Source organism: Hemicordylus capensis, chromosome 4 (assembly GCF_027244095.1).
Source record: "Hemicordylus capensis ecotype Gifberg chromosome 4, rHemCap1.1.pri, whole genome shotgun sequence".
Lineage (NCBI taxonomy): Eukaryota > Metazoa > Chordata > Lepidosauria > Squamata > Cordylidae > Hemicordylus > Hemicordylus capensis.
In genome coordinates, this window is record NC_069660.1 from 236,966,452 (window position 1) to 236,992,959 (window position 26,508).

At 43.5% G+C, this 26,508-nt stretch overlaps 1 protein-coding gene across 6 annotated transcripts in view; it reads right to left on the reverse strand.

Moving 5' to 3' along the window:
- The window catches only part of GNAL (G protein subunit alpha L), a 227,474-nt gene that overhangs the window by 6,232 nt on the left and 194,734 nt on the right, over positions 1–26,508 (reverse strand). For all 6 annotated transcript variants that reach the window (XM_053248741.1, XM_053248746.1, XM_053248742.1 and 3 more), the window contains exons 6-11: positions 25,153–25,207; positions 23,258–23,331; positions 6,814–6,872; positions 5,936–6,056; positions 3,400–3,530; positions 1,152–1,219 (exon numbers count right to left, since the gene is read on the reverse strand). In XM_053248741.1, the coding sequence (XP_053104716.1) occupies positions 1,152–1,219; positions 3,400–3,530; positions 5,936–6,056; positions 6,814–6,872; positions 23,258–23,331; positions 25,153–25,207 (508 nt within the window). The remainder of the gene's footprint in view (positions 1–1,151; positions 1,220–3,399; positions 3,531–5,935; positions 6,057–6,813; positions 6,873–23,257; positions 23,332–25,152; positions 25,208–26,508) is intronic.

Genomic DNA, 26,508 nt, shown 5'->3' on the forward strand with positions numbered 1-26,508 from the left:
ACTGCTTTTACTCAAAAGTCACAAACTGCATCTTCCACCGGCCAGCTATCAAAACAGTAAGAATACTACTTTGAGACATGGAATCCAGCCTTCAGAAACGACAATATTCAAAGAGCACAAGAACAGCCCTGCTGGATCAGGCCCAAAGCCTATCTAGTCCAACATCCTGTTTCACACAGTGGCTCACCAGATGCCCTCTCTCCTGCTGTTGCTCCCCTGCAACTGGTATTGAGAGGTATCATGCCTCTGAGGCTGGAGGTGGTCCACAGCCACCAGACTAGTAGTTATTGATAGATAGACCTGTCCTCCTTGAATTTGTCTAAGCCCATTTTAAAGCCATCCAAGCTGGTGGCCATCATCATATCTCATGGCAAAGAATTCCACAGATTAATTATGTGTTGTGTGAAAAAGTACTTCCTCTTTTCGGTCCTAAACCCCTGGTTCTAGTGTTGTGTGTGTGAGAGAAAAATGTCTCTCGGCCCACCCTTTCCACTCCATGCATAATTTTAGATCTTCGATCATGTCTCTCCTTAGTCGCCTCTTTTCCAAGGTAAAGAGCCCCAGATGCTGTAGCCTAGCCTCATAAGGAAGGTGCTCCAGGCCTTCTTCTGCACCTTTTCTAGTTCTACAATATCCTAAGATACTGTGACTAATGCTGTAGGCAGTACTCCAGATGTGACCGCACCACAGATTTGGATAAGGGCATTATAATATTAGCATTTTTATTTTCTACCCCCTTCCTAATGATTGCTCACATGGAATGAGCCTTTTTCACAGCGTATTGGATTCAGTTCAGGATCAAAACACACCACAAACTCCTGAATTCAACTCAAAGGGTTTTACATACTTACAACCTGTCACCCAAGACACATGCAGATGGAGCCAGAAATGAAAATCATTCTGCTTCAAAAGTGAAAAGACGGAAGACTAAACAATTCTGCCACTTAGCCAGGCAGGTGCTTTGGCATATTTTCCCTCACTTTTCCAATTTATAAAATAGGGACAATGATAGTTAATAGTGAATGATAGTTAATTATCTAATCACTGCTGGTTTTCAAGCTGCAATGACTCTTCTATATTGTTTAACAGTTGCACTATAAACTCCCTCTGTAATCAATCAAGCTTCCAGACAAATTTTTAATTCCACTTACCAAAAATTCATCTCGGATAAAAAACTTTGCTCTTGTAACTTTGGGATCTTCTCCTGCATCTGGTGTTGCTGTTATGAACATGAAATAAATGAATAATAAAATAAAATAAAATAAAATAAATAAATAAATACCACTAAGAAACTAGAGAGCCTAATGAGATCAGATGGAGTGATCTCAAACTATTTACTGGCTTCCATTTGTGACCTGAATGCTGCTAACAGCAATATGCTTTATAGTAGCTGCCTTAGGTATGTTAGTTAGTACAGCTTTTTAATGCCCTAGTTCTAATATTGTATTGACACTTTTGAACTTTGGTGCTGGAGAATACTTTTGAGGATACCATGGACAGCCAGAAAACAAACAAATGGATCACAGAACAAATCAATCTAGAATTTTCACTCGAGGCACAAATGACCAGGCTCAAACTATCATACTTCGGACACATTATGCTAAAACCCAGCTCCCTTGGGGAGTCCATAATGCTGGAAAAGGTGGAAGGAAAGAGAAGAAGACGATGATCCGCAGCAAGGTGGATGGACTCAATTACAACAACAATGAATGAACCACTGAGAGGCCTTAAAGGCCAAGTTGAAGACAGATCATCCTGGAGAGAATCTATCTATGTGATCGCTAGAAGTCAACACTGACTTGATGGCACTTAATCAATCAATCAATCAATCAATTCTAATATACATCAAGCACTATAGCCTCCTGATGTATAAATGCTTTCATGATCATCATCTAACGTGATGTTATGTGGTGATTAGAAGGAAGAAAGGAATTAGATGCTAAGACCTCACTTAAGGGAGGGAGAGATGAGTAATGATACATGCAGCACATTAACGTTTAAACAGAGATAAATAGAAATTGCTTTCAGGCTATCTATATTGTGCTTCCGGCAGTAAAGCACTCAGTACTGGTTGGTATGGCTAGTGTGATGGCTCAGAATGTTCACTTGCTCATGGAACTAAATAGTTTGCAGTCCAGGTTCTGTGAGGAAAGAAAATATTAGCAACCTGGCTGAGATTCAAAACTCATAAGGATGGCTGACGTCTGGGGAAAGGTCCAGAGTATTAAGAAAGCCATGGGACAGGAGGCAAAGTAGTAAGGAGGCTAAAGAAATCATGCAGAGTAGGTAATGGAGTGAAAAGAGGAATTTGAAGGAAGGGTATGTGGAGACTCAGACTTGAGAGAGGGGGTTCGAAAGGAAAACAACTGAAACAAGAACACGTTAATCAGAGAGGGAGCTCTGAAGAGATGTCCCTTGCTTAAGGTCAGGAGGTGCTGTATACTATGGGAGAAGAGAGAAGAATGCTAAGAAACTGATCAAGTATAGGGAACTGCAAATTGGGGCTGATTTTGATAGACAAAATTCATATACAAAGGAAGCTTTGAGGAGGGGTTTGAGTCTTATTTCCTGCTGAGCTTCAGAGTGCCTCCAGTACGCAGTACTACCCCAGCTCCCATGTTCCAAGCTTGGGAGGAAAGAGAGGCTCATCATTAGTTTGGCTCATACGGCTACTGTCACATTTGCTGCTGTGGCACTTCCAGAGCCAGTGAAGGGACTATGATGGCTTGTTCCGTTGGGGTGCTGCCGCCAAAATGGTGGTGCTGCTGATGCCATCAGCCCTGCTTGCCCCAAGGCTGGGCAGGAGTTCTCATTATTGCTATGGGTTCTGATGTTCCCTCCTCCCAGCTAGCTTTCCCTAGCCTGTTTTCTAAGTAATGCCAGAGTCAAACATGCAAACCACTTCTGCCAGCCTCTGGCACAGCTGTGCTATCCATCCTGGCTATATCTACTTCCACACAAGCAGAGAGAAGTGAGAAGGTGAACCAACTTTAAAAATCATCAAGATCAATGGCCTAGACTAGGACTGGAAGTCTAGTGTGCCAGAGAGTTAAAGGGCATAAGATTGCTAGGTCTACAGTCACTCTAGATCCTGATGGGAATCTGCCCCACTGGGGTGTCAAAGCCCACTCCAAATTTATAACTTTGCAATTCTAAAGCATGATGAGGGCCCAGAACTAGTTGGGAGTGGGGAGATAAATATCATATATTGATTTGGATTAATGAAGCAATTATTTGGCTGAAGACTTTTGGTACTGCTTGTAACTAACGACATGTCTGCTTGCATTTACTTTTATACCTGTGTGGCATCATTTAAAATTTTACTTAAAAGCATGTGTTATGTCATAGTAGCATAGAATTATGCCTGCTTCTTAGTCATGATATAGTTTAGAAACTCACCATCTTCAGGTACAGTATAACGTGTAAATTCAGGAAAATAATCTTCAATTTTAGACTTTCCTGCTAAAACCTTTTCAGCCAGCATGTCTTGTTTGTTCAAGAACAAAATGATAGAAATTGTCCGTAACCATCTGCAAAGACCCAAACAAAATACTAGTACAGTCTTATAAAGAACAGCTTTACTGGATAAACACAAAGTCTATCTAGTCCAACAGGGGCCAGCCAAGGGTTTCTGGAAGCTCACCAGCAGGGTATGAGAGTGATCCTCTCCTTTTTAAAACTCCAGAATTGGCTGATCAGAAGCACAGTGCTTCTATACATCGATGCAACATGGATCTATTGTTATTATTATTTACATTTATATTCCACTCTTCCTCTAAGGAGCCCAGAGAGGTATACATAGCTAAGTTTCTCCTCACAACAACCCTGTGAAGTAGGTTAGGTTGAGAGAGAGGTGACTAGCCCAGAGTCACCCAGCAAGTCTCATGGCTGAATGGGGATTTGAACTCGGGTCTCCCCAGTCCTAGTTCAGCACACTAACCACTACACTATGCTGGCTAGATACATAGATCTAACATGCATGTATTTAATCCCTTTTTAAAAAAGCCATCTAAGTTATGTTGTGATAATACATTCCATTAGTGAATGCATGTATTTTGGTGTGTATCTACAGTAGGTAGATATCTGGCACATAGCTAATGCACATTTGCATTAGCAGAGAACTTAAAGTGGAACTATTGTTATGCTGAAAATGGACCAATATGAAGCCAGACCAATACATGTTGGTCTACAGGCATCTTGCTTTCATAAACAAAATCTGACAACCATTCAAGAAGAAAATAGGTCTACCACCAATCTCTGCTAAAAACCATGACTGACTAACAATCCAAAATACTTTCTAACTTCTCTTGTGGAGTCACCAGGTCTTGTTTTACTAAACTAGTTGCCACACTATTGGCAAGTTTGTGGCACTGTAAATTCTACTTGCTCCAGCTGACTACTATAGTTTCTTTTCTTCTGCTTTAGAAGGGACCTACATCCCAATTAAAGCTGGAGAACAGTCAGTAGCTTTTGACAGAGGCTGAAATATCCTTTGCATCTAGTAGCCTGCATAACACGAATATGAATACGAATATTTATATATACAAAGAATATTTATATACATTTCCAACAAATGTTCCCAAAGCAGTTTGCATAGATATAAACAAACAAATAAAATGGCTCCTTGTCCCCAATGGGCTCACAATCTAAAAATGAAACATAGGATAACTGCCAGCAACAACCACTGGAGGGATGCTGTGCTGGGAATGGATAGGGCCAGTTACTCTCCGCCTGTGAAATAAAGACAATCATGGCTTTTAAAGCTGCCTCTTTGCTCAGTTAGCAGTTAGAGAGATGCTTCTGAGTGTGATGTAAAGGTCCCAGTCTGCAGTTAGTAATGTTCTTTAATGTGAGTAAAAGAGGTGTCCCTGCTAACTAGGCAGAGAACTAATGCACCAACATGGCTACCTGTAAGTTCTGCTATTTAATCTATAGAGGACAGAGGTGATCTGTGGAGTGCATAGATGTGGGTTAGTAAGTAAATCACTGAAGCTATTCACAAGGTTGATCAAAACCAGCCTACCAGAGGCCAGCCTGGTTCTGATCAATCGTGGGAGCCACCGGGCTCGCGGGTGAAGCTGGTGGTTCCCTGGTGGCTAGCCCGCCTAACAACCTCTTCCCTTAAACGAGGTTAATGGAGCGAGTGCTCCATTAACCTTGTGTTTTCGATTGTGTGTCAGCAGCGGCTAACACTCTCAGGGTGGGGGTGGGAGAGAGGGGACCTCAGGAAGCCCAGGGTGCCTGACCGGAGCAGCTGCTCGTCTGGGTCGTCGATCTGGCTGCCCAGCAACGAGTGATTGCTCATGTGTGCGGAGAGTGGGCTAAGCCCGTTCTCCCTGCACTGACCCTCCCGGTGCTTCACACCAATTGTGTGAAGCGCCTCAGTGTGTAATGTGGTTGGGAGGGGAAACTACCAGCCCTGGTTCTGTTGTAACAATTCCTCTCAATGAAACAGCACAGATAAATACATTTCCTTTTCTTTGAAGGGAAAAAAATAGCTTACTGGAGGAAATAAATATATATACCGGGATCCAGCAAACATGGAAACAGGATCCTGTACATGGAAGTGGCCCTGCATATGTAGTGCCCAACACATAGTTAGTGCTATCAGCCCTAACAGCACTGACCCACCGGTTTGGGATAGAACTTATTCCAGACACCCCAGCTTTCCCACCACCCTCCAAAAGCAGATCAGTGCTGATCCCCTCCCCTCTCTCTTTTTAAATAAGATCTCCACATGCAGCCTTGTGTTTGCAGCTCACTGTTGTGCAGGGAGATTTCTGTTAGGCCAATACCAAACATTCTTTGAGAAGCACAGTAATGATTAAAATCAGAATATAAATGCTGAATGTCATCAACTAGCTGCTTTCCACAAAAATCCCCCAAACACTAGAAAGTATTGTTTTCACCCAGTAAATGTAGATCAAAATCATACCTGTTGTTCCAGATACTTTTGAAGAGGTTGAGAGACTCCCGTAATCTGTTTGTGTTATTGTCTTCCCTTATGACCATGTTGTAGCTGCTACAGGCCACAACAAAGATAATAGCTGTCACATCTTGGAGAGGACATGCCACAAACAGAATAAAGAGAAACAAGTTTTAAACTAAATGAAGGAAGTGTACATTGCGCAAATTATGATGATTAATTAACTATCAGGTTTTACTACAGTATTTATAAATTCATCCTGCATTTGTATACAAAATGTATATACAAAATGGTAATGTTTTTCTAAAGTTAAGAAACTCAGTTCAAGGCAAAGAGAGTACAGTAAAAGCTTGAATCAATGGACTCCAGGAGAGAAAGGGCTGTCTGTATTAGGCGTGAGTCTGTAAGACTTAGATGACCACATAAATTGTATTATGAACACAAAAAGGAGGGATTTTTACTGCTCCTTCTCTCCAACACAACATCTGCCCAGCAACCTCTGACAGAGCCGGGAAATTTTTTTTAATGATTGGTCAGATAGTCCCTCCTTTCAACACAACCTGCCTGTGCAAGATCTGCCTAGGAACGACTGATCAGAATCTGAAATCTTTTTCTGATTGGTCAGATATCCCCATGCCCCCACCCTTGACCACAGCCTGTCTTTGCCTGATCTGCCCATCAAGTGGTAGAATACTTCTCCCTCAGGCAGTCTTGGCTCTTGCTCCTTGAACCCTGCACCTAGAAGACCGAGGAAGCAGCATATGGGCGCTGTCCATAAAATATGAAGTTTGAAAAGTTTGCAGAATTGAGGTTTTATTGTACGTTTACAACTCAAAAACAAGAAAATCACTCTCAGACTGAACATGTAATGCCAAAATATTACATACCATTAAAACACTGAATCCATTTTCTTCTTTCATCTCTTTGACCACCTACATCAAACATGCTGTTGAAAAGTCAGAGTGTTATTTATTTTTGGTAGGCACAAGGAAAATCATGTTGTGTTTGTGCTTCTTTCTCAGCTACAAATAATGCAGTCAATACAATATCCCACAAAAGGAAGAGATATTCCCCTGGGCTCTCTGTATATATTCCCACATTTTGTACACTCACGAAAATATTAAGTTATCCCATCCATGAAGCTGCATTCCTGACAATATTAAGACAGGCAATATCAGCTGATAGCTGGCCAAATAGTTAAATGCAATTGTGAAAGGGAACAAAGTGTGAATGAGGATACAAACACACAAATATGCCTGAAAAGCTTGATCCAAATCCAAACAAGATGAAGAAAGTAGGCCAAAACCCTTGAAGAGCATGAGATCAGCCCTTCTGGATCCATCATCCTGTTTGCCACAGTGGCCAACCAGGTGCCTCTGAGAAACTGACAAGCAGGAGTTGAAGGCATACCTTCTCTTGCTGTCATGCAACTGGTATTCAGAACCTGGAGGTAGCATTATAGCCAACAAGAATAGCCATTGATAGACATGTCCTCCTTGTCGTTGTTGTGTGGCTGAGTTGGTGGCAATTCCTGGTGACTACAGAGTCATGTGGTTTTCTTGGTAGAATACAGGAGGGGTTTACCATTGCCCTCTCCTGCACAGTATGATGCCTTTCAGCACCTTCCTATATCTCTGCTGCCCGATATAGGAGTTTCCCATATTCTGGAAAACACACCAGTGGGGATTTGAACCAACAGCCTCCTACTCTCTAAGCAGGTTACTTTTCCCGCTGCGCCATTAGGTAGTCCTCCATGAACCTGTCTAATTCCTTTTCAAAGCCATTCAAGCTAGTAGCCATCACCATGCCTTGTGGCAGCAAATTCCATAATAAATAATGATATGCTACATGAGGATATACTTGTCCATCCTAGATCTCCTGCCAATTGGTTTCATTGGATGACCCTTGTCCTAGTGATGTGAGACACAACATCTCTCTATCTACTTTCTCTACAATATGCATAATCTTATAAGCCTCAATCATATCTTCCTTTAAACAACAATAACAAAGTGCCAAAACACTGTGGCCTTTCTTCGCAAGGAAGGTAGTTCAGCTCCCTGATTGTTTTGGTTGACCTCTTCTGCACCTTTCCCAGTAATATAAAATCCCCTTTGAGTTGCAGACACAGTATTCCAAACATGGCTGTATCATAGATAAGGCACTATACTATGTAGTTTTATTTTTGACACCCTTCTGAATGATCCCTAGCACTGAACTGTCTTTTCTGGAGATGCTGTACACTGGGTTGACATTTTCAATCCTGTGAGAGAAGGGCAGGGATTTCACATTTAAAGCAGTTCACAGAAAGGAAGGTTGGACCTATGAATTCCTACAATACTTAAGACAGGGCTAAGGAACTTCTTCAGTTTGATAGAGTTCTATAAACACTCTTAAAATATAGTTTTTATAACTTATAGCCTATTCCACAGTCTTGGTGAAGAACATTCCAGAATGTTGTTATGAACACCAAGCCTCACTCTGAAATACCTAGGACTGACACCAAGAACTTTCAGGATGAGGTGGGCTCACATAGTCTCTCCCACAGCCACCTCCACCAGGGTACCCTGTACCTTGTGACCCCCCTCAACACCCTAACCCTACCCTTATTCTCTGACTCAGAGAATGAAGCAGAAGCACCACCAACTCCACCAGTAGCTACTCAGTCTTGTCATAGCCAGCACCTGGAAAATAGGGCACAGGCCCATAAAGACTTGGGATATTCTAGAGTTGTATTCCTGGCTGCCCTATTTAAGGCTTCAGTTTGGCTTGGTCTCTTGTTGAAGCAACTTTGATGTGGATGTGCTCTGACCTGTTCTGGTTCCCAAACTCCTGCTTGTTGTGACATTGGCCTAGCTTGTCCCTGAATAGGATTGCCACATTCATTGGAGAGAATTTCTGGACATAACTGTCAAAAGTGGGGAAGAGTACAAATTTAAAAACTCTACTTTTTTGACCGAGGCTGGAAAGAGTGCTCGACAATTTAGCTTGGTAGCATTTTCCTTATAGTGTTCTTTGCACAGTAGAGGGTTAGGAGTGTTTCACCTCAATAAACATAAATATGAAAAATAAATACGACAGTCAAGTGCTGGTGAAAAATAAAGTGTATTAAGTGTTTACTTTGTTTAATGGTTTATAAAATGGCTGTGTTATTAACAACAACAACAAACAACTTTGTTAGCCACTCCATAACACATTGTTCTCTGGATGGCTTTTAAACATAGTTCGACTTTGACTGCTTTCTTCTTCTTCTATGCTTGGTGTTTCCTATTGCTGCCTTAAGCAGATCCTTTGATTCATGGCTATTTAGAAAGCAAATTCTGAACAGCTTCAGACTAACAACTAAACCAGCCCTGCTACACCTCACTAACTCTAAAGATGATCTATAATGGAGGGAAAGGGGTTTACTGAGCCATAAATAAATAAACAACAAATATATAGAGACACAACCTAGATAGTTGACAGCACTTGTGCCAGATAAAGACTGAGAATATGGGACTTAAACATTGGCATTAGAGATGTGGAAGCTCCGGCGTTTTGCTGGTTTGGTGGCGGGGAGGTTGCCTTTAAGGAGCAGGGATGGTGTCCTTCCCCCTTCCTTCCCCCTATCGGCACTCCCACCAAAATCGCTGGCACGGGGTAGCAGCGTACCTTCTTGCCGACCTGGTCAGCGTCAAAACACGTTGGGCATTTCCAGTTTGTTGCTGACTAGGGCCACAAGGAGGTATGCTGCTGCCCCGCACCAGCGATTTTGGCAAGAGTGCTGGTGGGGGAAACATGGCGTGTGTGTGTCCTGCTCCTTAATGGTAATCCTCCTGCCACTGAATCAGCCAAATGCAAGAGCACTGAACCAGTCCGGATGTCTGGAAAAGGACCTCGTGCACATCCCTAATTGGCATCATGAAGATGCAATGCCTGGAGAGAAGCACCAGAAAAATGGGTGAAATTTGTTAAAGCTGTCTTCTTTCTCAAATTCCTGGACATTTTCTATCCAGGATCACACTTTTCCTACATCCTGGACTGGATGTCCAATTTCTGGACTGTCCAGGTCAATGCTAGATATGTGGCAACCCCAATCCCTGATGGACTGATTTATAGGCTTCTGACCTCCTGCTTGCTGTGACTTTGGCTTAGCTTGCTTCCAGTGGGCTGATTTTCTGGTTCATGAGCACCTGCTTGTTCTGACTTGAACTCAGCTTAGTTCTTATGGACTGATTTCCTGGTTCCTGGCCTGCTTGTTGTGACTCTGGTCTAGTTTGCCCCTAACTGTTTTACTTCTTGGCTCTTGATTCCCTGGTGGACTGATCTCCTGACATCCATGACAAATATAGGAAAACTTAAAGGGGTAAAAATATTTACCCCTTTTTGGAGAAAACTTACTGCAATTAAGGAAAAATATTTAGTGGTGACAATATCATATATGCGGATTAACATCCTGTTAATAAGTAAGGATGTGCTGAAATGTGATTCAGCTGCCAAATCGCTGATACCTCCTTTTAAATTCGAGGGCTTCCACAGTCCCTTTAAAATGGAAGGAGCAAGCTAGGCCAAAGTCACAGCAAGCAGGAGGTCAGAAGCCTAGAAATCAGTCCATCAGCGATTGGGGTTGCCACATATCCAGCATTGGCCTGGACAGTCCAAAAATTGGACATCCAGTCCAGGATGTAGGAAAAGTGTAATCCTGGATAGAAAATGTCCAGGAATTTGAGAAGGAAGACAGCTTTAACAAATTTCATCCATTTTTGAAGTGGAGGAGAGCAGGTCTGCAGACATCATGTGCATGCCGGGCAGGGGCAACTGGGAGATGCCCCGCTGGTGCACAGGCATAGCTGGGGGGGAGCACCGGTATGGCAGCGAGTGGAGGAGGAGCTGGTACAGACCACCTCTCCTCCACTTTAAAGGGGTTGTGTAAGCCCTCAAATTTAAAGGGAGGTGCCAGCAATTTGTACAGCGGAATAGCGTTTCGCTACATCCCCATTAATAAGAGCTATGATTGTTTAGTAGGGAGAAAATATGAAATCTCAAAACCTGGATTTTAATCTGGTATTTGAATTAGACCAAGTGAAGGAGCACAGTACTGCTTTTTAAATTTCATCAGATAAAATCATGGAAATATTTTCTACTGAAGTTTGCAAGATTGAGGCCCAAGATTTTACAGACTCATTTACCAACAAATATGTTTTATAGCTGCTTCCTTCACAAACACAAAGTAATCTTTAAAAGATTTAAATAAGAGTTTATTTTGAAACAACTCCATTTTCCCCTTCTCCTTTCCCTTCCTTTTGCTTTCTGACTCCACCCCTACACTCTCTACAGGATCCCCTCTGAGACAAACCTCTAAACAACAAAACATAAAAGCTACTGGATAGAATACAACACATTTATCCCCTTTATAACAACCAGAATTGAATTGACTTAAAAATCAGTGACAAAGTCTTATGATCTTTTAGGTGGTATCCTTTCACATACACTTCTCCTAAGTCTTGAGTTCTCTGGCACAGGAGCTGTTAGTGAAGTTCTTCCTGGTAAAGAGGATTGTCCATCACTTTCATCAGCTTCCTCTGTGAGGTCAAAAATGGAGGCAAGATCAAAGACCTCTCCAGTTTCTTTCCCCTCTTTTCTCATAGTATGCATGCTGGAAAGTTTCCAACTCTTCCATTTCTTTCCATCATCCAATATGACAGATTTCCTCAGGTTTCAATTATTTGTTTTGGTCCAGAATATCGGGAACATCCCTTTCTCACTTTATAAGACAGCCGTACTCGAACAAAGACCCTCACCTGAAATGTTTGCTGTTTCAAACCCCGTTTTAGATCCACATACAATTTGTATTTTTGTTGCTTCTCCCTTACCCGATTACAAATCTTTGCATCCTCAGGGTGAGATGGCATGGAAAGCCCTATCAGTTGTTGTCACTGGGGAGGTTTGGTGGTAGCTTTGCATCCTCTCAGCAGTTCAAAAGGTGATTTTCCTGTAGTGGAATGAGGGGTAGTCCGATAAGCAAATAGAGATTCTCAGATTGTCTCTTTCCAGGATTGTTGTTGCGTAGTAACCAGTTGTAAACTTTATTGCACTACTCTGTTTGTTCTTTCCACTAAGCCATTTCATCAAGGATGGCATAAGGAAAGAGTATTATCCCATGTATTGCTCCATTTCAAATGAGATAAGATGTGTCCCACTGTTAGTCACAAGTTCTTTAGGAACTTCTCTTGCAAAAACTGCAGGCATGAATTGGATCATCTTATTTATAGTAATGTTGTCAACAAATGAAGCTTCTGGCCACCTGGAATAGTAATCCACCATCACAATTACAAATCTTTGTTTTGTGGGTTAGGTATCAAAAGGTGGGTTGTGGGTTGGGTATCACAATTACAAATCTTTGTTTTGTGGGTTGTTTATCAAAAATATCCAGAGCAAGCTTTTCCCAGGGACCACTGGGATACTCTACTAGAGTCAAGGAGGTGGTAAAAATCTTCTTCAATTTGTCATATACAGCACAAGCCATACAGAGCCTGATTACATTTTCAATGTGTTTGTTCATACCTGGCCACCAAAAACTTTCTCTGATTTGCCTTTTAGTCAAGCTCATGCCCAGTTGACCTTTGTGGGCAATTTTGATCACTTTTGCTTGTAAGGAGGTTGGCACCACCAAACGATCAGGCCTCAGCACCAGCTCATTGAGAAGAATCAGTTCACTTGCTACATGCATGTATGGTTGAAGATGTTCAGGTACCTTCTTTTTCCGTGGCCATCCATTAGTTATTTAAGGTTTTAGTTCAGTAAACACTTGACCAATACCGAGGGCCACTTTCCATTCAGAAGACATGATCACTCCATGAGTGAATTAAGCTATTTGCGCAATTACGACTCCTTCGTCCTTGTCTTCTGGGATATGCTCTTGACTTGGAAGTGGAAGTTGAGACAAACAATCTGCAGTTGTATTCCAAACACCTGGAAGATATTCCATCTGGAAATCAAAATCCATAAGTCTGGTGGTCCATTTGGCTATTCTTGGGGTTGACTGACTTGATCCCCAAGTAGTTTATGGGTTTATGGTCTGACTGTAAAGGGAATTTTCTGCCCCACAAGTACGTCCTGAAGTGCTTCACTGTCCAGAAACATGCTAGAACTTCTTTTTCAATGACAGAATACATCTTCTCTGATGCAGTAAGCACTCTGGGGGCAAAAGCAACTGTAACTGCCCTTTTTGCTGGGTCAAGACAGCACCAAGTATATTCAGAAGCATCAGTGATTATAATAGTGTGCCTGATGTTGTCAAAAGAAGTGAGAGCAGGGCTTTTAGCAATGGCCAACTTGATGATCTCAAAACTAGCCTTGCAGGATGCTCCTAGATAAATGGTACTTTCCTTTAAAAAAAAAAAAAAAAAAGATGCAATGAAGCAACTTTGGAGGCAAATTGTCTAACAAGTTTAGTGTAATATAGAGCCCTAAAAATGAGTGAAGTGCATCCTTGTTGTGTCGCTCTGGTGCTTCCCGAATAGCTTTCACCAAGTCTGTTTTGGAACGTATGCCACTCTGAGATACAGTGTGTCCCAAGTATATCACGGAGTGTGGGCAAAACTGATATTTCTCTGCAGAGATAGTAAGTCCGTGTTGTCAGAGATTTCTTAAAACCTCTGTCAGTTTAGCATCATGCTCCTCAATGGATTTACCATACACTAAAATATCTTACTAAAAGTAAGTGATGCCATCCATAGTCCTAAAAATTGTACACATCATTCTCTGAAATACAGAGGAAATGCAGAGGTTAATCCAAAGGGCAGCCTTTTAAAAAGACTCTCTGGGGTAATGATGGCTGTGTATTAGCGAGAACCTTTGAGCAGAGAAATTTGATGATAGGCTGAAGACAATCCAAAGTTATCAACACTGAGGCTCTTTCAGAGTAACTACAGGTTACTCACCTGTAACAGTTCTTCTAGTGGCCATCTGTCCTTTTACACAAATGGGCTATGCACCTGCGCAGAGACCTCATCGGAACCTAACAAGCTCAATTTTCCTGCTTTGGGCGGGAATCCCGCCCCAGCTGCTATATGTGGCTGTGCCACTCCTCATCCCCTTAGTCATGGAGTCCACCTTCAGGAGACCCCGCAGGGAGGACAGGAGGGTGTGTAAAAGCACAGATGACCACTAGAAGAACCAACATTACAGGTGAGTAACCTGTAGTTCTTCGACGTAGTCTCTGTCTTTTACACAAATGGGTACATAACAAGCTAGCACCTGAGGAGGGAATGAACAGAAGCAATGTGAAGTTGCCAGAAATCTTTATTTCAGAAACAAGTACTGTACATCAATTGAAAATGGACTGCAGGACACTCCTGCCAAATACAGCATCATTCCGTGCCCTGGCGTCAATAGCATAATGTCGGATAAATGAGTGAGGTGAAGCCCAAGTAGCCGCCTGACAGATAGTATCCAAAGGGACTGCTCAGTCAAATGCAGCAGGCCGCTAATGGGCCTTAATTGGAACAGGTAACTGTTTATGAGCCAATTTATAACAGAGCTCAATTGTTGATACAATCCATCTAGACATGGATTGGGCAAAAACTTGGAGACCTCTACGGTGTCCATCATAAAGAACAAACAGAGAGGAAGTCTTCCTCCATTCAGCAGATCTCTGAACATAGTAGGATAATACCCTTCTAACATCTAGGCAATGCAGCCTACACACAGCATCAGAAGAAGGGTTCTGGATGAATCCGGGCAGCGTGAGAGGTTAAGAACGATGGAACGTAGAGACCAACTTAGGAAGGAAATGGACATCAAGTCTGAGCACAACCTTATCCTTGTGGAATTGTAGGTAAGGTAAATCAGCCCTAAGGGCTCGCAATTCGCTCACCCTCCTGGCGGAGGTAATGGCCACCAGAAAGGCAACCTTCCATGTAAGGAGACGGGGCTCAATAGAAGCCAAAGGCTCGAATGGAGGCCACAACAGGCCGGTCAAAACCACAGACAGATCCCAGGCTGGAGCCTTAACTGGATTGTCCGGGAAAACGTGTGACAGACCCTTCAAGAAACCCTTTACCACTGGGTCTTTAAACCATGAAGGCCGGGAAGATGGGGAATGGGTCACAATGGCAGCCAAGTGCACCTTAAGTGAGGAAAGTATCAGCCCAGACTCTTTAAGTGACAGTATATAATTACAGACATCCTGTACAGAAGGGTTAAACATATCAAAGTTATGCAAGACAGCAAATAAACAAAAACGAGTCTACTTATGGTCCTAAGACTTACGTGTAGACTGCATTCTTCAAAATGTGTTTTAGTCTTGGTGGGAAGCTGGCAACATCTTCCATGCTGTCAGGTGGAGGGGCCGGACATCGGGATGAAGCACCTTTCCCCCCTCCTGCGACAGCAGGCTCAGCAGAGTGGGAAGATGCACCCAAATCACCACCATCCACTTCAGAGTCAGAAACCAAGGCCTCCTGGGCCACCAGGGGGCTATCAGGATGGCTCTGGTCCGATACAGCCTCAATTTGCTCAGTACCCTTGGAATGAGGGGCAATGGATGAAACAAGTATATTAGAGGACCCGTCCTGTTCAGGACGAAAGCATCACCCAGAGAACCCTCCTCTACCCCAGAACAGTAGAGGGCACACTGAGCATTGTCCCTGGAAGCGAACAGTTCCAGAGCTGGGACACCTCATTCCACAAATATGTCCCTGAGAACTCCGTGGTCCAGGGTCCACTCGTGTGAGACTGCTGACATCCGGTTAAGCGCATCTGCCTGAACATTTAGGGAGCCCTGTATGTACACTGCATGGGGTGAGACCGCATGATCTATGCACCAGTGCCAAAGGTCCATCGACAGAAACAGTAGACTCCTTGACGATGTGCTACCCTGCTGACTGACAAAGGCCTTCGCCGTTGTACTATCCGTTTGGACTGTTACTGAATATCTGGCAATTACTGGCAAGAACCCCTTGAAGGCATTGAATACGGCCAGCAATTCCAGGTAGTTGATGTGCTGGTCCTCTCCCTGGGTGACCAATGTCCGCTCAGGTGAAATCAGTCCAAATGTGCACTCCAACTGAGCTCCTATGCATTGGTTGTGATCACCCACCAAGAGTCTGAAATGGGTCGCTGAAGTTCAGATGACGTAACTTGGTCCACCAGGTCGCAGCCGCCTGCACTGATCAAGGGGGTGTTCACTCCAAATGCAATGGATCCCGCAGAGGATCAAATACGTCCAGAAACCGTCTTTGAATTATGCACATTCGAGGGTGTGCCAAAGGCAGCACATAAGTGGTGGTTGCCATGTGTCCCAGCAAGAGCTGTCCTGACTGCATAGTCTGCGGCCCCCCTGCCAGAAACTTAGAGGCCAATCTCCAGAGAGTGCGTATATGGTCGTCTGGAAGGAAGACCTTCTCCACCGTCATATAAAAACCAAGCCTATGAAGCGTATCCTGCGGGTGGGTTCCAATTGAGATTTTTAAAAATTGGTTTGAAACCTCAGACTCTGTAGGGTACCTATGACCACCTTCAGATCGTCCAGAACCACTCGCCTGCTATTTGCATGGATGAGCCAGTCATCCAGATATGGTAGGACCTGTAGACGACTTTCCTCTAGAAAGGCCACCACTGGGGCCAGACATTTCATAAAAACCCTGGATGCCATTGTGAGACCAAAGGGCAAGGCCTTGAATTGATAGGGGGTCCCCCCATCTGGAAATGTAGGAAGTGTTGATGCTGAGGACGGATTGAAACATGATAGTACACGTCCTTCAAATTGAAGGAGACCATCCACATGTTCTTTTCCAGGATGGCCAGAATTGTTGGTATCAACAGCATCCGAAAATGCTTGAATGCCTGTTTAGGGCCCTGAGGTCCAGTACTGGATGCCGACTTCTGTCTGGTTTCAGCACAATAAAGTACCGGGAATAAAAGCTGGGGCTCCCCAGATTTGTGACAGGTTCTATCGCATCCTTCACCAGGAGAGTGACGGCCTCCTTGGCCAATTCTGTGGTATATGGGGTACTCACAATCTCTGACAAGGGTGGCGTCCCCTCAAACTCAAGGGCGTAGCCCAAGCGTACGACTGAGAGGGTCTGAGATGACGACTGAGATGACCCACTGGTCCATGATCACCTTGTCTTATCTGGCCAAGAATGGGGCCAGGCGAGTCTGAAAAGTCCCAGAGTAATTGCTTTTTCAGAAAAGCACCCAGATGCTGCTTTTGGAAGGCAGGCTTGTTGGAACGGAGGCTTGGCTTGTATCTGGGCTGGTACTTGCCACCTTGAAAGGACTGTTCAGAAGGTGAATGTTGTTGAGATGGGGCATTCTGCTGGTAAGGAGAAGGAAACCTGGAAGGCTTCTGCTGTTTAGGTATCGGTGAAGAATATGACATGGACCTTGCGGTATTCCTCAATGTTTGAACTTTCTGAAGCGTGTCATTGGTCTGTTTTGCAAACAGGCTAGAAAGGGAGGTCGTCGACTCTAGCGCGGGCCTCATAGGTCAGACCAGAATAACGCAACCATGCATGTTATCTGAGAGCCATGGATGTAGCCATTACTTTAGCCATGCACTACACTGAGTGCCTGGCAGAATAAAATTCTTGTTTAATCACTTGAATAGCCTCCCGAAGGAATGCCTTAGCCGGATCACGCTTGTCTTGTGGGAGCAGATCCAAAAAGGGGGTGATTTTTCCTCACAGAAAGTAGTTATATCGGGCATTATATGCCTGATAGTTGGCCACTCTGAGGTGGAGGGCCGAAGCCGAATAAAGCCATCTCCCCAAGGAGTCCAGTTTTCTGCCCTCCTTGTCCCCCAGTGCCGTATGACCTCTTGTCTTCTGTAAGGATGCCTTCACTACGATGGAGTTAAGAGTTGGATGGTTTTTCAAAAAGGCCGTCTCATCCTGTAATTGAACCTTGTAAAAATTCTCCAGGCTCTTGTTAGGTTGGGACAGAGTCGCCGGTTTCTTCCAATGTCCCCGCATAACTCCCAACAGGGCAGAGTTGAGTGGCAAGGCTTCTGGTACCTTGGCCTCCACATCTATAAGACCAAACAAGGGGTCCAGTTCTCCTTTCTTCTGGGTGCAGATGCTCATGCCCAGTGCTGACACCATGAGTGCCACATATGCCAAATACTGTTTGAGATCCTCCGATGGAGAAACAGGCTTGGAGTCAGACTGTATGTCCAGGGGTGAGGAGTCCCGGGAAACACCCCCTGAGTCCGGGCAGCTATTGAAGCTCTCATACTCCAATTCCGGTGGAGCCTACAGGTCTTGTGTTGCAGTCGGAGAGAGTATGGAGATCTCGGGCTTGCTTCTATTGGTCGGTACCGAAATGGACGGTTCCACTGGCAGTGCCCAGTCCAGTACTGAGGCCTGTTGTGGAACAGGAGCCCTGCGGGTGTGTGTGTGTGTGATCCAGGATACTCAATTCAATCTCGTGGAGAGCGGGAATGTGGTCTCCCTTCGGAGTGCGATGGTCGTTCACGCCAGCCTCTGTCCGTCTCCAGTTTCCCATACGTAGACCCATCAGAAAATCAAGGGGCACATCAGGGCTGAACACAGTACAAATAATCAGAACGAGAGTCTCGTTGGTACCGATCATAACTCGAGTCCTGACACCAAGTTTCATAAGATGGTGCCACCCCATCCATAGGAGAGCGGTGCTCTGATACACGATATCGATCCGCATAAAGCGACCCTCAACTATCCCAGCCCTGATTGCAGTTATAGCCCGAGGAGTGGTCTTCAGATTCCAAATGAGAACTTCTATTGCCGGGTGAGCGTTGCTCCTGACAGTGGTGAATGGGCGAATGATGCCGAGGCAGCCACGACACATCCTCTGGGACTGGCCTGCCTGGTGAATACGCTTCGCCTCCCGATGAAATGCAATCCTGTTTGTCTGGAACCGACTCCAATGACTTCCTGGGTAGAGAAGAGTCCAACTTAGGTTTCTTGACCAAAGGGATTTCTGATGTAGAAACCGAGGCAAACTTTTTCTTCTTTGGAATTGGGGGAAGATGCTGACCCACCAGTAGATCATGGGGCAACCTTCTCTTCTTCTTCCTTTTAGGCTTGGACATTGAAGGGGTTGAAGATATGTTCAATGTCATGGAATGTGGCTGAGCACTCGATACTGTCGATGGAATGATGACAGGATGCGTTGATACCAGTACCGGGGCTGGGTTTTTGACTCCTACAGAGGCAGATTCAGACCGGTCTGGTTGGGCTGAAGAAGCCATTTTTACCAACCTCTTCAAAGACAGGGCTTCTGAGAAACGGAGAGCCAGGTCCCACAGGGCTGCAGGCGGGAAGCCCTATTTTTTGTCAGCCTGCTTCGTGAATTTTTGGCAGTGAAGACAGGTCTTGACAACGTGGGATTCCTCCAAACACAAGAGACACTCGATATGAGTATTGGGGGAAGGGATCTTTGATCTGCACTGAACACACTTTTTAAAGTTTGTCGTGCCCAGCATAAACTCCGAAGGCCAGCCGGCCACTGCATCCCGTCCCAGCTGGGATCAGGGCTCCAGAGAAAGGAAAAAGCCGAAACAAACAGAACGTCAAGAATGAAAAACACAACTGCGCAAAAGAAATTAAAGAAATAATAAGAGAAGAAGCAGGAAAAAACAACAAGGGGATATACTCTGATCCTACTCGTTGCTGAGCTGCAGACTCCACAAAGTTGACTGAAGTGCGGACGATGGAAGACTGAGAGGATGAGGAGCGGCGCAGCTGCATATAGCGGCTGGGGTGGGGTTCCCACCCAAAGCAGGAAAACTGAGCGTGTTAGGTTCTGATGAGGTCTCTGTGCAGGTGTATAGCCCATTTGTGTAAAAGACAGAGACCACATTGAAGAAGCAGCATTTCACTGATATTGGGTAATGGATGACAATCTACTACCATGTTGGAGTTCACATCTCTTAAATCTACACACATTTGAAAGTGTACAGTTTGATTTCCTCACAAGAACAAAGGGAGAGTCCCATTCTGATGAATTAACAGGCTCTATGATGTCAGCAGGCTGTTGTCTTAAGAGCTCCTCTCTAAGTGGTTGGCACAATGATATGGGTATGTTCCTCACTTAGTGCTGTACAGGTATTGCATTTGCCTTCATCAAAATTTTATGTCTGAAATGTATGGCAATGCCAGGAGTAAAAGCAAAAACATCTGAGAAATCAGTAGTCATATCCAGCATAGGGATGTTCCATCATCTGTAATATGGGTTCCACAATCTATGGATAGTGTTTGAGTCTAACACTGTCTGTAGATCATTCCGATATTTCCCTACCATTATTGAGACTGCTTTCACACACACTTTCCCTTCTGCACTACTTCCTTTGTATTCCAAGACAGTAAAGAAGATGTTTGAAGGCTGCAGGTGCAGATCTAATTTAGTAAGGAGTTTCTTGTAAACCATATGGGAAACGATAGTGTATGGAGAACCAGAATCAGCCAGAATCCTTACTTCATGGCCATTAAGTTTAATTTGACAAGATGGAGCAGCAGGCTCTGATTTTGTCACACTTAAAACGCTGTCAGTGGTTCATCAGCCTCATCATAATTCCCAATTTTTAGCTTTTAAAATCACTTTTAAATTGAAACTTTTGATTGTGGTTTTACTCTGACTTTTAATTTGTTTACTTAATTTGGTTAATTTTATTACTTTTATTTTACATTGTTTCTATTTTATTTTTGTGAGCCACCCCGAACAGTAGTGTAATGGAGAGGCAGGGCACAAACAAACAAACAAACAAACAAATAAATAAATAATAGAGACTCAGTAATGTAGTGGACTGGAGACATACAAACCTTAGCAAAGTGTCCCCTTTTTTGCACCGGTTGCAAGTGTGCTTCTGTGTTTTTCATGAGCAAAATTGTCTTTGTGGGCAGAGTCTCCACATTGGTAGCTCCTCCATTCTTGTGCTGCCACTTTCTGGAGCAATGCCATATGAGAAGATTGGGTTTGGAAGGATTTAGACTGGATATCCTGGATTTCAGAAGGTTGATTTTGGGGTACCAAAGAGTTATTCGGCACAGTGAAGAGCATTTTCCTCCTTCCTGGCCATCTCCATAACTTTATTCAAGGTAAGTTTCTGCTCCAATAGCAGTTTTTCACACAGTTTGGAGCAGTGTGTTCTTAACAATCTGATCCCTGATCAGTTCATCAGTAACGCTGGCAAACTCACAGGTTACACTTAAGGCATGCAATGCTGTGATGTACTGATCAAAATATTCACCAGGCAGTTGGAATCTAGAATCGAACTTGTAATGTTCAGCAATCACATTGTAAGAATCCAGGAAGGGCATATTCTATGGCCAAGTTGACCAGAATACTTGACCAAGGTTTCAGGAAAACCTGGCTTTTCGGCCCAAGAAGTCAAAATTGTGACTTACAGGCCATTTTCTGGCATAGATTGATTTTCAAGCAGTTTCCAAATGTCAGAAGGTGCATCCTTTCAGAAGGACTGAACAACTTAGCAGCTGTTCCAGTGAGGTCCTCCATCAAAGAATTTGAGAGGATATGACATATATTGACAGGGTGGGCATAAACCACAGGAGTCCCTGTCTGGTTCTCTTATTATACATCCTTTGAAGTAGAGTTTTGATAAAAACACCTAAATGCAAATATACCTGTATCAATTGCATAAATTCAATGTAAATCATGCTCCAAGACTAATTAACCAATTATTGTATAGGTCAATAGTTTTCTAAATTCATCTGGCCAATCAATGTTAAAACAAACAAGAGGACAAATTTGAGGGGGTGATGTCTTTTACAGGTTAAAAGGGTGTGGTAGCAAGTCAGAGGTAGAAAGGAAATTAGTAAGAAAAAAACAGATAAGTAGCTTCCAGCTAGAACTAGGTTTCTGAAAATATCTCCATCTAGAATTTATGATTAGAACGTGTTACCTATGTCCTCAGTGTTGTCTTCTAAGATTATCAAGGAACTGGGTGAGAATAAACATTCTTGATCTTTATTACTTGTCTGTGTGTCTTCTTGAATCCCAGAAGGGTAGAAATCAGCCAAAGAAAAAAGGACCCAGACTTTCTGAATATTCCTTTCCCAATTAGTGAGAAGGGAATTTTGATAATAAAAAAAATCTCTTACAACATTCAAAGTAGGGTTGACATGATAATCTAAGGCTTGAAGAGCAGCTTCATAAGAATTGGCACCCTATTCCAAGTTGGCAGGGAAAGGCAAATCATTATATATTCTCTGGCCTTCAGGGCCCAAACTGTGAAACACTATAGCCTTCTACTTTGCTGGAGTAAAATCAGGGGTCTTTAAGATGAGGAGGTAATTGAAGAAATAGGACCTCCACTGGTTCCAGGGAAGAGTTGGTTCTTCTGGGGTGGACAAGAAAAAAGGTGGTGGTGGGATCTGAGCCATGTGGCAGAGGGCATCCAGTGAACAACAGAGTCCAGGATTGATAAGGCAAAAAAACCTTCAGGACGTGTGAATCAGGAAGCTGGAGAAACAATCTTCAGCAGCAACAGTAGAAAGCAGTTCAGGAATGTAGGCCCAGTAATGCAATAAAATGAAGTTTCAGGAACATTCACAAGCTTTGCAGGCTCACATGCTTAGCTGGTTCAGAATCTCATCGCCAAATGTTTTATAGTTGCTTCTCTCACAAAGCGTGGTGTAGTGGTTAGAGTGCTGGACTAGAACCAGGGAGACCCGAGTTCAAATCCCCATTCAGCCATGATACTTACTGGGTGACTCTGGGCCAGTCACTTTTCTCTCAGCCTAACCTACTTTACAGGGTTGTTGTGAGGAGAAACTTAAGTATGTAGTACACTGCTCTGGGCTCCTTGGAGGAAGAGCGGGATATAAAATGTAAATAATAACAACAACAACAACAACAACAACAACAATACCACCACAATAATAAAATAATAAAAACAAAAATAAAATAATAAAAACACAAAGTAATCTTAAAAAGATAGAGTTTATTCCGAAACAACTGAATTTATTATATCTTTTAAAGATTACTTTGTGTTTGTGAGGGAGTTTATTCCGAAACAACTCAATTTCCTCCACCTTTCCCTTTCTGACTCCACCCCCCACTCTTTACAGGATCCCCCTGGACAAACTTATAAACAACAACAACAACAAAAAAGATACTGTATAGAATACAACAAAATAATAAGCGGCAAGTAAGTAATCAGCAATGGCCTATACAGCAGATACATAATAATGCTAGTCTATACACTTTAAGATTTCCCCTGCTTTGAGTAAAGGTCTGTTCTGTTTAATTCTACAGGGGGGAGGAGATTAAAAAAGAACTATAGTAAAAAAAGATCATTTGCACTGATTATAAAATGGGATACAAATAACAAATTATTACAAATGTACTTACTGAAAGTTTACTTTATCTACTTGAAATCTTGTCTCAAAAATTCCAGATGTCAAAACCCTGCATCTTAGGAGATCCTGTAAACAAGAAACACGATAAACTGTCTGAAATTTTTCAATGCACAAATCTGCTTTGTAAAGTATAAAGTACACGAGATATATCAACATTTCAGGTGAACTGATGCACAGTGTGGATCAACTCAATTATTTGCCATTTGTATTCAGATTATTATTATCTATATATTTAATTCTCTTATGGCCGACTGAGTAGAGAACTGCGTGGGGATGCATGGGGATGTTTGGCAAGCCCTGCCCCGCTGCTTGGCAGGGTTCTGGTTGGTCGGTGGAGGTGCCTGATTGGCTAGGTGCCGATTGGCCTGGCCACTGTGAGGAGGTGGTGGCGGCAGCAGGCCTAGCCTGGCCATGGCCTGGGCTGGGCGGAGGCAGAAGGCAGCGGGTTGGACTGGCCCAGGCGGCGCCGGCGGGGGTGAGTGGGGAACGGGTGGTGGGGGCGAAGGCTCAGCGCCTGTTGCAGCCTGGGGTGGGAGGAAAATGGGTGGCGGGGCGCAGCCCTGGAGGTCGGGGCAGGAGGAAAACGCCCACTGGAGGCCGGGGCGGAAAGAAAACGGGCAGAGGGGCTTCCCTGTTCACCGCCCGGGAGGAGGGGTGGCGGGGCCCTTTTTGGCCGCCCACTGCCCCGTGAGGAGCAGCTGCGGCACCGGTTGGAGATGCTCTGTGCAGGTAGTGGTGAGGAGGGAGAGGAGGAATGGAGGGAAGGAAGAGCAAGAGAGCGTGGGGCTGGAGGGGGGAGGGCGGGCAAGAGAGACTGGGGCAGGAGGGAAGGGCAGGGGGGAACAGCTGGCCCCAAAGAGCGCACAGATGCAACTAACCAGTTGGCTAGTTATTATTATTTTACATTTTATATCCCGCTCTTCCTCCAAGGAGCCCTGAGTGGTGTACTACATACTTAAGTTTCTCTTCATAACTACCCTGTGAAGTAGGTTAGACTGAGAGAGAAGTGACTGGCTTAGAGTCACCCAGCAAGTATCATGGCTGAAGGGGGATTTGAACTCGGGTCTCCCCGGACCTAGTCCAGCATAATCCAACCACTATACCATGCTGGCTCCTTTTAGATTAGATTAGAGCAAATGAAACACCTCTAAAGTGTTCCTATTATTTATTTAATTTATAAACCTCTTCTCTATAAAAAATGTCCAAAGAGATGTATAACAAAATTCACATAAAACATAAAACCCCTCACACATTTAAAACAATGGATCTAATCAGAACAAATCAGCAGCAAGGTGTCGAGGTTTGAGTAAAAAAATGGACACAAGGCATCAACAGGCAGAATGCTTGCCTGAAATGTATTAACCAAATGCTGGCAAATGGTCAGGGGGAGGCCTGCTGACATTTTGGAGGGGAAGGGTATTCTGTGTGCCACCACTGAGAAGGCCCTGTGCTAGGTCACCCTCAACTGTACTTTTGGAAATATACCAGGTAATGGCAAATCAGATGTATTAATGACTGAACTTTGGAGATACTGGTGAAAATCTGAGGAGCCTCAAGTAAGGGGCTTGTAGAAGTCCTATGGCTTTTCTTCTTTAATTTTTATTTTATTTGAACAGCTCTAGCCGGAGAACAAATTTTTTTTGAAATTCCCCTCAGTTTCAAAAGCCGTTTGCACATGGCACAGGCTGCTGTTCGATGAAAAATGGCAAAGTCCCTTTGGGTTCATGGAATTAGTTTCAATTTTGGGGGGTTTCTGGACCCAGAAACAAATGTTGCAGAATTAATCCACCCCTTGTCTTATTTTTCTTCATTTAAACAATGCTAGAAATTAAATAATATATACAGTTGGCGTGTAGTTTATTCCCAGTTTTTTCCAACTTTGCTTACCTGATCTGTGGGGGTGTAATCAGGCAGACTGACACTGTCTATTCTTTCTAGAAAGCTAAAAGAAAACATAACTGTTAGGTGTGGAAGTTCTAATATTAGACTCCAAAAACTACAGCTCTATCCTCATTAATATACCATTATATATGTCAGAAATTCCAAGGATTAGGATCAGAGGTGCAGTCAAAATGTACAAACATCTTCCGTCCACAGAGTACCATTCATGGGCAGGGAGAGATATGGCAATGAAGGTAGGTCAGGTTGGGGGAAGGGAGGTCAGGCACTTAAAGCTTGTTTCTCTCTTCCCGTCCTTTCCTCTGTCATAGAGGAAATTATACGTACCAAACAAGAATGTGTGTCATTCATAGATAAATGGATCTCTCTATCTTGCTTAACCCAGGAAGGGAAAGGTACATATAAAATTCCATTTTTAAAAAAATGATAAAAATACATAAAGGAAGGAATTGCAGCAATCTACAGCAATGGCTAGAACACATTCATTTATCTATCTACATTTTATTGCTTGTTTTTCTAGTAATTAGCGACAGCATTCAAATTAATCTGGTAACATATGCAACCATTTCTTTTTGGAACCACATTTTTTGGCATACCTTTTAATGCAAAATATGGTCCACCCATGTTTTCCATCAGAGATGTAGGAAGTTTGGTGACAGCCCTGGGATGGGATGTGAGAGTGGGTGCCATGCTACTCTGCAATGACCACACCCTTTCCACCAGCATCAATGTGCTGATATAGGTGAAAAGAACATGACTGGTGTGGGGTGGGACGCATGGCAGTGGTGGTAAGAGGGTGACCTGTAGGCTCCCTTGGTCCCCAGGACATTTGCTCCCCCAGTGTAATGGTGGCTATGTCACTCTTCCACTACCCCTTCACATATGGTAGAAATCTACTTTAGCCACCACGAGTTCTCAAATTGTATCACAGCAGTGCTCAAAACTGTATTCATTTGTTCAGTCACTATGTCTCCTACATTTAAATTCTTCCCAATATATTTCTCCTATGACCCCTTTTATCATAAATTTCCTCTATCAACCCTGTCCTAATGTGAACTGTGTGAAAAGGAGCAGCCTGTGTGGATGCTCATTTGCTGTCTTGCTAGGCAGCTGATGAAAATGTATCCTCACTTTCAGAGAATGCTAGGTTTTTCAAGAGAATACAGGCGTCCTTTCTAAGGAGGCAATTCTGTTTGAAGGCTCCTTATGTGTTTATGCAAAAGCAGGACAGTTTGAATACTGGAGAAGGCAGTCATCAGGGATAAGAAGCAACAGATTTAGGGATACCACAAATCCATCAAAAAATTAATTCCCACATGAGAGTTGCAGACAAAGGAACCATGG